General features: G+C 36.6%; 1 protein-coding gene across 1 annotated transcript; it reads left to right on the top strand.

Moving 5' to 3' along the window:
- Window positions 1-8,075: 8,075 nt before the first annotated feature.
- Window positions 8,076-9,470, top strand: LOC136040026 (uncharacterized). Its single transcript, XM_065724091.1, has one exon. It carries the CDS (start codon window positions 8,076-8,078, stop codon window positions 9,468-9,470), a length of 1,395 nt encoding a protein of 464 aa, XP_065580163.1.
- The last annotated feature ends 4,424 nt before the right edge of the window (window positions 9,471-13,894 follow it).

The following is a 13,894-nucleotide window of genomic DNA, read 5'->3' as shown; positions in this document are numbered from 1 at the left end:
CCAAAATCAAAGATTTCGACGAAATCGTACAATACCAGGCTGGAAGAAACATAAGCAGTAATGAAGCTGTTTGGCGAATTCTTTCATTTCCGATACATGAACGTAGTCCAGCTGTTGTTCACTTAGCGGTACATTTACAGAATGGTCAACGTGTTTATTTCACGGAAACCAACGTGCAACAAAGAGCCCTGAATCCACCGGATACAACATTAACAGCTTTTTTTTCGCTTTGCAAAAATGATTCTTTTGCAAAAAAACTGCTGTATACTGAAGTGCCTTCGTATTACACGTGGAATACTAAAAATAAAGTATTTGAACGTCGAAAACAGGGTACGTCAGTCGACGGCCAACCTACCATCTTCAAAGATACCACGATAGGAAGACTATACACCGTTCAACCCAATCAACATGAATGCTTCTTTCTACGCCTGCTTTTGGCGAATGTACCCAGTCCGACATCCTTTGAGTATTTGAGAACTGTAAACGGTACTATACATGACACTTACCGTAGTGCATGCCAAGCTCTGAATTTATTGGAGAATGACCAACACTGGGATAACTGCATCAATGACGCGTGCGAAACGTCAACCCCAAGTCAAATTCGTGCATTGTTTGGCATCATTTTAACAACTTGCTCTCCATCAGCTCCTACAGAGTTATGGGAAAAATATAAGTCAAAAATGTCCGAATATATACTCCATCGAAAACAGTTAGAGACGTCAGATATGACTTTTGATTTTACAGCAGAAATTTATAACTACACTTTAGTTATTATAGAAGATTTGTGCGTACGTATGGCAAACAAACCTCTTCAGGATTTGGGAATGCCTTCACCTAACCGTATCGCTGCTGTTTCGACATGTGTAGAATTGGATCGTGAACAAAGTTACAGTACGAGTGATCTATTGTCGTATGTACAAAATAACATTTCCGAGTTAACGTCGGAACAAAAAAACATTTATGATACGATAATGCATTGTGTCGATAACAACGTTGGAGAAATTTTCTTTTTGGATGCGCCAGGAGGTACTGGTAAAACGTTTGTGATAAAAGTGATTCTGACATCAATTCGATAAAAAAAATGATATAGCGTTGGCAATTGCGTCGTCTGGAATAGCCGCAACATTGCTGCCTGGTGGAAGAACTGAGCACATTAATATTGCTTGCGGGAGATTTCAGGCCTCTGAATTTGCATTCTACAGAAACTCCCACGTGCAATATTTCCAAATCATCTGGGATGGGTATATCCCAGATGATTTGGGATGAGTCCCTTATTATTTGGGATGAGTCCCAGATATCCCTTATTATTTGGGATGAGTGCACAATGGCTCACAAAAAATCGCTCGAGGCGCTGGATTGATGCTTGAAAGATTTGAGAGGCAAGTAGAAACCCTTTGGCAGCACATTAATATTGCTTGCGGGAGATTTCAGGCAAACATTACCTATAATACCTAGATCAACTCCTGCAGACGAAATGAATGCTTGCCTGAAAAATTTGCCTGGTCAAACATTTTCAGATCAATTGCTGGCAATTGGAAACGGAAAGCTCCCAGTAGACTCAATTTCAGGACGTATACAACTACCTGCTGATTTCTCTAATTTAGTGACGTCCAAAAATGAATTGATTGAAAAAGTATTTCCGAATATTCTAAAAAATTATAAAAATAATAAATGGCTAAGTGAAAGAGCGATTCTCGCACCCAAATATATAGACGTCCACGAAATCAAAGATATTGTTTTGACCAAGATTCGAGACCAGGCAGTCCTTTACAAGTCAGTCGACACAGTTTTGGAACCAAATGAAGTGGTTAATTATCCATCTGAATTTTTAAATTCCATAGATCTTTCAGGGTTTCCACCACACGTGCTACAACTAAAAATAGGCGTACCAATAATACTTTTAAGAAATATCAACCCACCAAAGCTTTGCAGTGGCACGCGACTTGCCGTAAAAAAAACAATGGAAAACCTAATAGAGGCCACAATCTTGACAGGGCCTTTTGAGGGTGAGGCTGTTCTTATTCCTCGCATTCCCATGATTCCAACGGATCTGCCTGTTCAATTTAAAAGATTGCAATTCCCAATTCGATTAGCATTTGCAATCACCATTAACAAAGCTCAAGGTCAATCATTAGAAAAATGTGGTATAGATCTTAATACTGATTGTTTTTCCCATGGACAATTGTACGTTGCATGTTCGAGGGTCGGTAAACCTGACAATCTATTTATATGTAGCGACAATTTGACAGCGAAGAATGTTGTATATTCGCAAGTTTTACGCAGTTAATTTGTATTGTATCTATCTATCTATCTATCTATCTATATAAAAACGAGTTGTGTGTATGCATGTTTGTTTGTTTGTAAAAAGAGCGTTTGCATATGGCGTCATTATTAGTACATAAGGCTTTGTATATGCACAGACAATGGGAAAGCCAAGAATGTTGTATATTCGCAAGTTTTACGTAGTTTGAAACACATATATAAATCTATCTATATTCACAGGTGGGACACAGGGACACAACTACAATGGCACGTAACTAATAATGCGCGTAACGACTTACACGTGCGGGGGGGCTTGGGGGGGGGGCGCGAAGCGCCCCACCAACTAGGTGTTGGGGTGGCGCGAAGTGCCACCCCAACAGCTAGTATATTATGATTTTTTGACGAAATTATTCGTAAACTGATCGTGCGAGTAGATTCACGTTTGAATCTGCAACAGATCAAGAGCAAAATATGGGGGGAGGGGGCACTGGAACAAGGGTGTCAATGTGACTCGAGATGGAAGCTAAATTGACAAGTATATTTTAAAAAAGATTAAAAGAAAGAAAAAAACGGAATAAGGGTTCCAGAATTGTCTTGGGGGGAGGGTCTCCCCCTCCCACTCCATGGATCTATTCCTGGCCTGAATTCCTTTTAACTCTTTCACTCATCTAATTTTAACCAAATTAGGTATATAATCAAAATAAATAGATAAATAGATTCATCACACAAAAGCTCTATTGGTCCATTCGCTATTTAGTTTGTCACAAAACTAAAATTAACGATTATTTTTTAGTGGGATGGGGGCAGGGACAGTTCAAAAAAGTCCTCCTTAACATACACCAATGTTGTAAGTTCCCTTAACATAACCCCATTATTGTCGCCCAGAAACCGTACCCTAAATCGACGGGTTCTTAAGAAAGAGAACAAAAAAAAAATTGCCAAACAAAGAAGAAAAGAAAACACAATCTGAAGATGAAAATCTAGCAAGCAAGTTTAACTATATAATTAATTTTTCCTGAAAACGACGTTTATCTTATAATTCTATGGCGAAATGACTCGTAAACTCATCGTACGAGCAGTTTCATGTCTAAATCTCTAACAGATCAAGAGCAAAATCTTGGGCACGGGGGCCACTGGACCAAGGGCGCCAATGTTACTCGAGGTGGGCACCAAATGGACAAATTTATTTTAAAAAAGATTGAGAAAGCAAAAAGGACGGAATAAGGGTGCCAGAAGTACCTTGGGGGAGAGTCACCCCCTTCGACCCCATGGATCTATTCCTGACCCAAATTTCTTTTAACTCTTTCACTCATCTAAATTCAACCAAATTAGCTATATATTTAAGACAAATTGATAGATAAATTTATTCAAACGAAAGCCCTCTTGGGCCATTCACTATTTAATTAGTTATAAAGCTAAAATTAAGAATTTTCTTAGGGTAGAGGGCTTTATTATTAGTAAAAACTTACCTGTCGATTTCCAGGTATTTTTAGATATTTTACCAAATATCCGGAAATATCCTTCAATCCCCTTGCACATTCAACCATCAGTCTTTGTCTATTATCCATTCTATGTGCGTGTCCATGTTTTTATTTTTATCCCTTTTGAACATTTAGCTACAAACCTACGTTTCAATTTATCACTGTGAATAACCAAATAGCTATAACTTCAGGTGTTACCGAACGTTTAACACAAAGAACAAGAGCTAAGAGCTCATATGGCACTTGTGACGAGGCCAGAAGAGCCAAGAGCTCATATGGTATGAGCTCTAACAAAATTCTAAGAATCAATAGATTGATTTAAAAAGAAAATCAGAGGCTTAATGCCGGTCAGGATTTAAAATAAGAGCACTGAGTCACGACGTCCTTCTAAATATCAAAATTCATTAAGATCCGATCACCCACTCGTAAGTTATAAATACCTCATTTTTTCTAATTTTTCCTCTCCCTTTAGGTGCAGCTCCCTGACACGCCTACCGATTTTCATCGTCCTAGCACGTCCGGAAGCACCAAACTCGCCAAAGCACTGAACCCCACCCCCTAACTCCCCCAAAGAGAGCAAATCGAGTACGGTTACGTCAACCACGTATCTACGACATTTGCTTATTCTACCCACAAAGTTTCATCCCGATTCCAGCACTCTAAGCGTTTCCCAAGATTTCTGATTTCCCCCTCCGGCTCCCCCTAATGTTAACACATCTGGTCGGATTTGAAATAAGAGCTCTGAGACATGGATTCCTTCTAAATATGAAATAAACAGTTCGTGGTAACGAACTGTAGTAAGGAGCGACCCGGCTCAATAGTAACCAAAACTCTAAAAAATTGAATTTTGATATCAATAGCTACATCAAAAGAATTGCATTTTAATGCTGATTTTAAATATATAAGTTTCATCAAGTTTAGTTTTACCCATCAAAAGTTATGAGCCTGAGAAAATTTACCTTATTTAGGAAAATAGGGGGAAACACCCTCTAAGAGTCATAGGATCTTAGCGAAAATGACACCATCAGTTTCAGCGTATCAGAGAACCCTATTGTAGAAGTTTCAAGCTGCTATCTACAAAAATGTGGAATTTTGTATTTTTTGCCAGAAGACAAATCACGGGTGCGTGTTTATTTGTTTGTTTTTTTATTTTTTTTTTATTTTCCCCAGGGGTCATCGTATCAACCAAGTTGTCCTAGAATGTCGCAAGAGGGCTCATTCTAACGGAAATGAAAAGTTCTAGTGCCCTTTTTAAGTGACCAAATAAATTGGAGGGCATCTAGGCCCCCTCCCACGCCCATTTTTTTCCCAAAGTCAACGGATCAAAATTTTGAGATAGCCATTTTGTTCAGCAGAGTCGAAAACCATAATAACTATGTCTTTGGGGATGACTTACTCCCCCGCAATCCCTGGGGGAGGGGCTGCAAATTACAATCTTTGACCAGTGTTTACATATAGTGATGGTTATTGGGAAGTGTACAGACGTTTTCAGGGGGATTTTATTTTGTTTGGGGGTGGGGCTGAGGAGAGGGGTTATGTTGGACGATCTTTCCTTGGAGGAATCTGTCATGGGGGAAGAAAAATTCAATGACAAGGGCCAGGATTCTCTAGCATTACTATAAGAAAACAATGAAAAATAAACATGAAAAGTTTTTTTCAAATGAAAGAAAGAAGTAGCATTGAAACTTAAAACGAACAGAGATTATTACGCATATGAGGGGTTCTAAAAATACTTTAGCATAAAGAGCGAGGTATGTAGGAGGAGATAAATACCTTGCTCTTTATGATAAAGTATTTTTAGTAATTTCAACTATTTATTCTACGGCCTTTCTGATTCAGGGGTCATTCTTAAAGAATTGGGACAAAACTTACGATTTAGTGTAAAGAGCGAGGTATTAACGAGGGTACAAACCCCCTCGTATACATAATAAAATATAAGATTATGAAAGTTTGTTACGTAAGTTAATTCTTAGTTACGTATATTTTTTACTAATAAAAACGTTCGTTAAAAATTAAAAGTTCTATTTGCCTTTTTAAGTAACCGAAAAATTGGAGGGCAACTAGGCCTCCTTCTCCACCCCTTATTTCTCAAAATCGTCTGATCAAAACTAAGAGAAAGCCATTTAGCCAAAAAAAGAATTAATATACAAATTTTATTTTAATAATTTATGTGCGGAGAGCCAAAACCAAACATGCATTAATTCAAAAACGTTCAGAAATTAAATAAAAAAAAAACTAATTTTTTTAGCTGAAAGTAAGGAGCGACATTAAAACTTAAAACGAACAGAAATTACTCCGTATATGAAATGAGTTGTCCCCTCCGCAATCCCTCGCTCTTTACGCTAAAGTTTGACTCTTTGCCACAATTCTACTTTTTAAAACAATTAAAAGCTTTAGCGTAAAGAGCGAGGGATTGTGGAGGGGACAACTCATTTCATATACGGAGTAATTTCTGTTCGTTTTAAGTTTTAATGTCGCTCCTTACTTTCAGCTAAAAAAATTATTTTTTGTTTTATTTAATTTCATTAAGATTCGGTCACCTGTTTCAATTCACATCTAGCATTCATTCAATGCAGTCGTATTTCGCTAGCTCTGATAATTAGTGACGTGTGATTATTGGCACGAGTATTTTGGATGCTCGGATATTTGGATATTTTTTAAGGGTACGGTGAAGAAATGGATTAGCAGGCCCTGCGTTTCACTGTGCCACCTGTCAAACGGTGATTGCCACTGCTGACGTGGGCCTGCCCAACTATCAGGTACGAGTTTTTCGGCAACTTGTAAATTACTTTTGATAAATTTGAGCTACAGATAATGACTAAATTTAGTATTCATGATCCGGCTCTAGCAAAGTTTCGAGGATTCCCCGATTGGCCAGTTCGTATTATTGAGGTTTTGGATCCAAAGACTGCGAACTCAAAGTCAAAAGTCTTTAAGTATCTGGTTTTTTGCTACGGGTCACATGACACCCAGTTTGTTCTCGAGTCACAGCTTATGCTGTTTGAAGCAAATAAGGATGAAGCTATGAAATTTACTAGCAAGGGTGTAAAGGCAGCATTTGATGATTTTATTCATCAACCGAACATTTATATAGATTTTTGCAAAGAGAAGCTAAAAACTCAAATTTCAATTCCTGGGCAACAAACTATAGCGGGATCGTCGGCTATTATTACTCGCATTTCCGCGACAGAACAGGAAATCCAAAGTGTGATGAAAATCTTGCTAAAAGAAATAGACGAGAAGCTGGATGAAAAACTAATGGCTACTGCTGCTGGTAGGCAGTCTCTATCCATTGACACTTTGCATGTCATAAAAGCTCAGAGTTCAACTATCGTTGGTGAGGTTTATTCAGCATTGATTGTTGAGTTTGAAACGAAATTCCTAGCCCTCAGTAACAAGCTGAAATTTCTAAGAAATCAAATAATATTTCTTGAGGAGAGAGTTAAGAATGCAGAGCAGAAACTAAATATGTATGATCAGGACTTAAGGCTAGATAGTCTTCTTTTCAACGGTATCACACAGCCTCCTAGTAGTGACTTAAAGTCTGTAATCGGGGGTGTGATTTGCAATAAAATGGAAATATCTGGAGTATCTGATGGTGATATTGTGGAAGTGAGAAGATTTTAAGTAAACAGTTCTACAACTTGTCAAGATGCCATAGCTCCGGTCCTAGTCAACTTCAGGTCGAAAGAAATTCCCCAAAAAGTTTTTAAGCTTAAGTCAAAACTAGTGCGCACTGGTATATTTGTATGAGAAAATTTAACAAAGCAGAAACGGGACATTCTGAACCTAGCACGTGAAAAATACGGTAATAAACAAGTGTGGTCTGATCAAGGTTGCGTTTATATACGCCTTGCGAATGATGCTTTCCCCCGTCGCATATGGTCGTTGCAAGATGTCGCTTAGATTGTTTTTATTTGTTTTTATTTTTAGTTTTCTTATGTTTTTTTTCCAAAAGGAATCAGTACAGTTTATATTGTTCTTATTTCTTGATAATTAGTTTTGCCGTTACACCAGAAGGATCGGTTGGATGAATTGGAAAATAATGCTTTAGATGTTAATAAAATTTTAGAGTGTAAAATTGCTCAAGATAGTGTTGTAAAATGCCCTGAGCCAGTAAGAAAAATTCAGTATGTATCATTTGAATTTCCAATACGGAAAGAAAATAAGAGTTTTCGTGTGTCTGAATGGAATTGCCATGTTACGTCATCGTCTGAGGATATTGAAAATTTTTTGTCTGCTATGAATAGTAGTATTGATGTATTAGGTATTTGTGAAACGTTTTTATCTATGTACAGCTGTCTCTAGTCTTACATTTTTCCAGGTTACCAAATGATTTCGAAGGTTAGAAATCGGATGAGACAAGGAGGTTTGTCTTTTTTCTTGAAAAATGGAATACAATTTGAAGAAAAGGATGATTTATGCCTTTGGATTGAAGGTAAGGTGGACATTTTTTCTGTGGAAACTGTATTTGATGAGAATAAAAAGATGGTAATTTGTTTGGTTTATAAGCCACCTAGCACTCCCTCGGGTGAGTTCCTTGATCTATTTGATGATTATTTATGTAAACTTCTGTCTGTAAAAAATGAATGCATAATCATGGGTGATTTTAATTTTGATTTGCTATGTTTGAATAGCTATAATTTTCAGTTTTTTAACTTGATGTTATCGCATGGCTATTTTCCAATGAATCGCTTTCCTTCTAGAATAACTGAACATTCTGCTACTCTTATTGATAATATGTTTCTCCCTTCAAATTTAGTTTCTGATTCTTATTGTGATATCATGATCCATCCGGGATCTGATCGTCTTCCTGTTACATGTACGATAAAGCAACGGAGCCCGACTTACGAAAAGTTTAGGCGTAAACTTATAAGAGATCTTCGGCTGGAACATTTACATGAGTTCCGTGAACAAATAAGTGTAATATCGTGGGAGAAAGTGTATGAAGAACCGGATCCCTCGCGTGCCCTCGACAACTTTTTTGGGATAATTACTCCGATATTTGAGTCTGCTTGTCCCTTCAAGCTTACTAGGAAAAAAGAACGAGATATTCCCCGAAAACCCTGGATTGATGATGAAGTTGTTGAAGCTATAAATGCTCGTAAGGCTTGCTTCTTTAAAAGTTTAAATGACTCATCCGAAGAAAGTAAAAATGAATATATTCGTCAACGAAATTTAGCAAATAAGTTAATACGTTCTAAAAAAAAAAATTACATAGAAAAATTTAATGAACAAAAAGGAGATATGCGGGGCATTTGGCAGACCATTAACGGCGTGATTAAAGGCACAGGTAAACTTTATGGCCTCATAAATGCTATCACTGTCAAGGGTGTTACAGTCACTGATAAGCAGCAGACTGCTGACGAGTTTGGTAAATTCTTCTCTGGTATTGGAAGTAGAATCAAGGAAGACACTTCTCACGGAGACCCAGCGAAAAGTGACACGCTCTTTGAAGATAATCGATGTGAACATCATAAATTTCAATTTGAAAAAGCGTCAATTGAAGAATTAACAAAAATTGTGAAGAATTTAAAGTCCAATGCTGCTGGTATTAACGGTTTGAATCTGAAAGCATTCAAAGTAGTTTCAGTGTATCTACTACCATGTCTTCTCTACCTCGTTAACCTGTCACTTGAAGTCGGCCAATTCCCTGAAGCGCTTAAACAAGCAAAGGTCCTACCACTGTTCAAATCAGGTAATCAGCAAGATATGACAAACTGGTGACCTATAAGCTTGTTACCACTATTCTCAAAGATATACGAGAAAATAGTACATCGACAGCTGTATGAATATTTAGACAAGCTCGGAATATTAAGTGAGTCACAGTTCGGTTTCAGAACTAAACATTCAACTGTTCATGCGGCATACCATCTAATGGAGTGCGTTAATAGTGCCCTAGAAAGGAATCTTATCCCTCTTACTGTGTTCATAGATTTTAGAAAAGCATTTGATACCGTTGATTTTAATCTTTTATTAAGTAGGCTAGCTTGTTTAGGAGTCCGTGAAAAGTGTTTGGATTGGTTTAGGTCTTACTTGCATGGTAGGTCCATCAAAGTTATGATAGATGATGTGGTAGGGAAACCCTTCAATGTGAATTGTGGAGTGCCCCAAGGTTCGGTATTAAGACCTTTACTGTTTCTTATATACGTGGATACAATGCGTTTTTACCTTCCTGGTGTCGTAGTTACATCATTTGCAGATGACACAGCGCTTACAGTGATTGGGGAATCTGTCGAGGATCTTATAGAGATAACTAATGTAGCTCTGGAGAATTTATCTCAGTTCACAAAGCATAGTTTTCCTGCAGTGAATATTGAGAAGACTAATTATATGATATTTAGTCGTATTGGTAAAGTTGTAAATAATTGTCATAGTATTCTTTTACAAGGTGTTTCCTTTAGTCAGGTTTTTCAATGTAGATATCTAGGATTTTATTTTGATGTAAATTTTAGTTGGATTCATCATTGCAAAGTCTTATCTTCAAAATTGGCTCGCGGAGTTGGTATTTTAAGAATATTTCATAATTTTTTCCTCTACATGTCCTGAAAGCAATTTATTATTCAATTGTCCATTCTTATTTAGTGTATGGTTGTTCATTGTATGCAAGCAATTTTTCTAGTCAAACTGTAGTAAGGAGCGACCCGGCTCAATAGAAACCAAAACTCTAAAACACTGAATGTTGATATCAATAGCTACATCAAAAGAATCGCATTTTAATGCTGATTTTAAATATATAAGTTTCATCAAATTTAGTCTTACCCATCAAAAGTTACTAGCCCGAGAAAATTTGCATTATTGAAGAAAATAGGGGAAAACACCCCCTAAAAGTCGTAGAATCTTAACGAAAAAGACACCATCAGATTCAGCATATCAGAGAACCCTACTGTAGAAGTTTCAAGCTTCTATCTACAAAAATGTGGAATTTTGTATTTTTTTACCAGAAGACAAATCACGGGTGCGTGTTTATTTGTTTTTTTTTTTTTGTTTTTTTTTCCAGGGGTCATCTTATCGACCAAGTGGTCCTAGAATATCACAAGAGGGCTCATTCTAACGGAAATGAAAAGTTCTAGTGCCCTTTTTAAGTGACCAAAAATATTGGAGGGCATCTAAGCCCCCTCCCACGCTCATTTTTTCCCAAAGTCAACGGATCAAAATTTTGAGATAGCCATTTTGTTCAACATAGTCGAAAACCATAATAACTATGTCTTTGGGGATGACTTACTCCCCCACATTCCCTGGGGGAGGGGCTGCAAGTTACAAACTTTGACCAGTGTTTACATATAGTAATGGTTATTGGGAAGTATACAGACGTTTTCAGGGGGATTTTATTTTGTTTGGGGGTGGAGCTGAGGGGGGGGGGCTATGCTGGAGGAAAATGTCTTGGGGGAAGAAAAAGTCAATGAAAAGGGCGCAGGATTTTCTAGCATTACTATAAGAAAACAATGAAAAATAAACATGAAAATGTTTTTTCAAATGAAAGGAAGGAGTAGCATTGAAACTTAAAACGAACAGAGATTATTACGCATATGAGGGGTTCTAAAAATACTTTATCATAAAGAGGGAGGTATTTAGTAGGAGATAAATACCTCGCTCTTTATGCTAAAGTGTTTTTAGTAATTTCAACTATTTATTCTACGGCCTTTCTGATTCAGGGGTCATTCTTAAACAATTGGGACAAAACTTACGATTTAGTGTAAAGAGCAAGGTATTAACGAGGGTACAAACCCCCTCGTATACATAATAAAAATATAAGATTATGAAAGTTTGTTACGTAAGTTAATTCTTTAAGTTACGTATATTTTTTACTAATAAAAACGTTCGTTAAAAATAAAAGTTCTAGTTGCCTTTTTAAGTAACCGAAAAATTGGAAGGCAACTAGGCCTCTTTCTCCACCCCTTATTTCTCAAAATCGTCTGATCAAAACTAAGAGAAAGCCATTTAGCCAAAAAATGAATTAATATACAAATTTCATTTTAATAATTTATGTGCGGAGAGCCAAAACCAAACATGCATTAATTCAAAAACGTTCAGAAATTAAATAAAAAAAAAATTTTTTTAGCTGAAAGTGAGGAGTGACATTAAAACTTAAAACGAACAGAAATTACTCCGTATATGAAATGGGTTGTCCCCTCCGCAATCCCTCGCTCTTTACGCTAAAGTTTGACTCTTTGCCCCAATTCTACTTTCTAAAACAATTAAAAGCTTTAGCGTAAAGAGCGAGGGATTGCAGAGGGGACAACCCATTTCATATACGGAGTAATTTCTGTTTGTTTTAAGTTTTAATGTCGCTCCTTACTTTCAGCTAAAAAAATTTTTTTTTTTATTTAATCATGTAAAAAGGGTCCAGATTATGCAGAATAAGGCAATTAGAAGTTTGGGTGAGTATCTCGCGTGTGATTTAGTTATTTAGATATTTTGAATATTGATTTTATTAAGTCTCAGCAGATTTTAATTTTTGTATACCAGGTTTTAAATGGATTGTCTCCTCAGTATTTTAGAAGTTTCTATCGATGTAATTCAAATTATCACGATTATTCTACTAGGAGCTCTGATCAGTTGACTAGTGAAATCAGGCATACAACGCGATCTGGGTTTATGATTAAACATGTAGGTGTTGTTATTTGGAACTCAATTCCAGAGAGTGTTAGGTGGTCTGAAAACCTTATGTTATTTAAAGTAAGAATAAAAAAATATTTTTTTAATAAATTGTAAATTATATTGGTTAAAAATTTATTCCTTTTTTCTTTTTTTATGATGAGAGATGGCTGTTTAGATATTGCATAGTGTTTCGTCTGTTGTTTTTTTTTTTTGCGTATTTCTTTGATTTTGAATGAATAGTTATTATTTATTTGTTGTAGATTTGCTGCTGAACCCCTAAAATTAGGTCCCTAAAATTTCATGGAATTAGGCCCCTCAGCTCATTCAATGCTCTCCTCGAGTTAACATCTCAGTATCGGAGAGCGCGCATTTTGACTTATTTTATATTAATCTTGTGAACACCTGTGAATAGTTATTATGACCAGGAAAAAGAGACATAATGATATGGAATCCACGCGATTATCTGTGGAAGATTCAACAGCCCAAGGGACAATACGTGATTCGATTGATGCGCTGGCCAGTTCGGTCCTTCAGATTTTAGAAACAGCTAAAGCAACGGGGGAAGAGATACAAGGTTTGAGATCTGAATTATCTGAAATCCGTTCAGACATTAGTGGTCTAACCTCCAAAGTAAATGATATTGAAATCATAACTGCGACCCACTCGGATACAATAACAAAGATTCAGGCAGAATTAAAAGATATACGAAAGAAAGAAACCCATGGATTAGGCCCTCTCACTGATAAGGTCCTCATATTGGAGAATTTGGAAAAGAAAGACAACATTATTGCTTGGAATTTAAAGGCTGCCTCAGTGCCGGAGGCCTCGACGAAAATGGAACATTTGCTGGAAAATTTCTTACAACTAAAAATTAATTTTGAAGTTAAAGAGGTACATGACAAATTTGTGAAAATACGACTCATGAACTCGGATGACAAATTCCCGGTACTTCAAGCGAATAAACAATTACGTGACCAGCCCTGGAAAAAAGACCTTGATAAAGCGACAAAATTTGATTACAATGGAGTTTTCTTCAGTGATGATGTTAGGAAAAACTGCAGGGAGATTCGCGCTATGCTGAATCAAAAAAAGAAAGAAATGAAAGATAAAGGTTTTGTTGCATGGATCCTACCCACAGTACCACCCACATTATGCTACATTATGAATTATGAAACAAAAAAAGAAGTGGTATAACATCCCCCCAGTCGAATAAATTGTGTTATTTTTTTATTTTTTTTGTCATTATTAGTGATTTTTTAGGATTTGTTCATAATAGTCACTATATAAATGTGCAAATATGTGTTGGTGTGCGCACATTGTTGCCAAAATGTGCGTGTTCTCTGTTGAATGAGAAAGAATGAACATACTTCCACCGAAACGCAATGGAATTCTCCGACGTGTGCGGTTGTTATATGTGCTTAGCTTAGTTTTCTTTTTTGAGTAGTCTTTTATTAAATTGTTGATTGACTGGAGTTAAGTTTTTTTGTTGATTTACGATTTTGAGTTTACATAATTTACCTGATCTTGCAAGCAGAACTAGACTTTTAGAG

The sequence above is a fragment of the Artemia franciscana genome, chromosome 20 (assembly GCF_032884065.1).
Source record: "Artemia franciscana chromosome 20, ASM3288406v1, whole genome shotgun sequence".
Classification (NCBI taxonomy): domain Eukaryota; kingdom Metazoa; phylum Arthropoda; class Branchiopoda; order Anostraca; family Artemiidae; genus Artemia; species Artemia franciscana.
This window is presented reverse-complemented; position numbering and strand designations above follow the sequence as displayed.

Bases quoted from the DNA above. Each gene is read 5' to 3' on its own strand.
- LOC136040026 (XM_065724091.1), top strand. From the start codon at position 8,076: ATGATTTCGAAGGTTAGAAATCGGATGAGACAAGGAGGTTTGTCTTTT.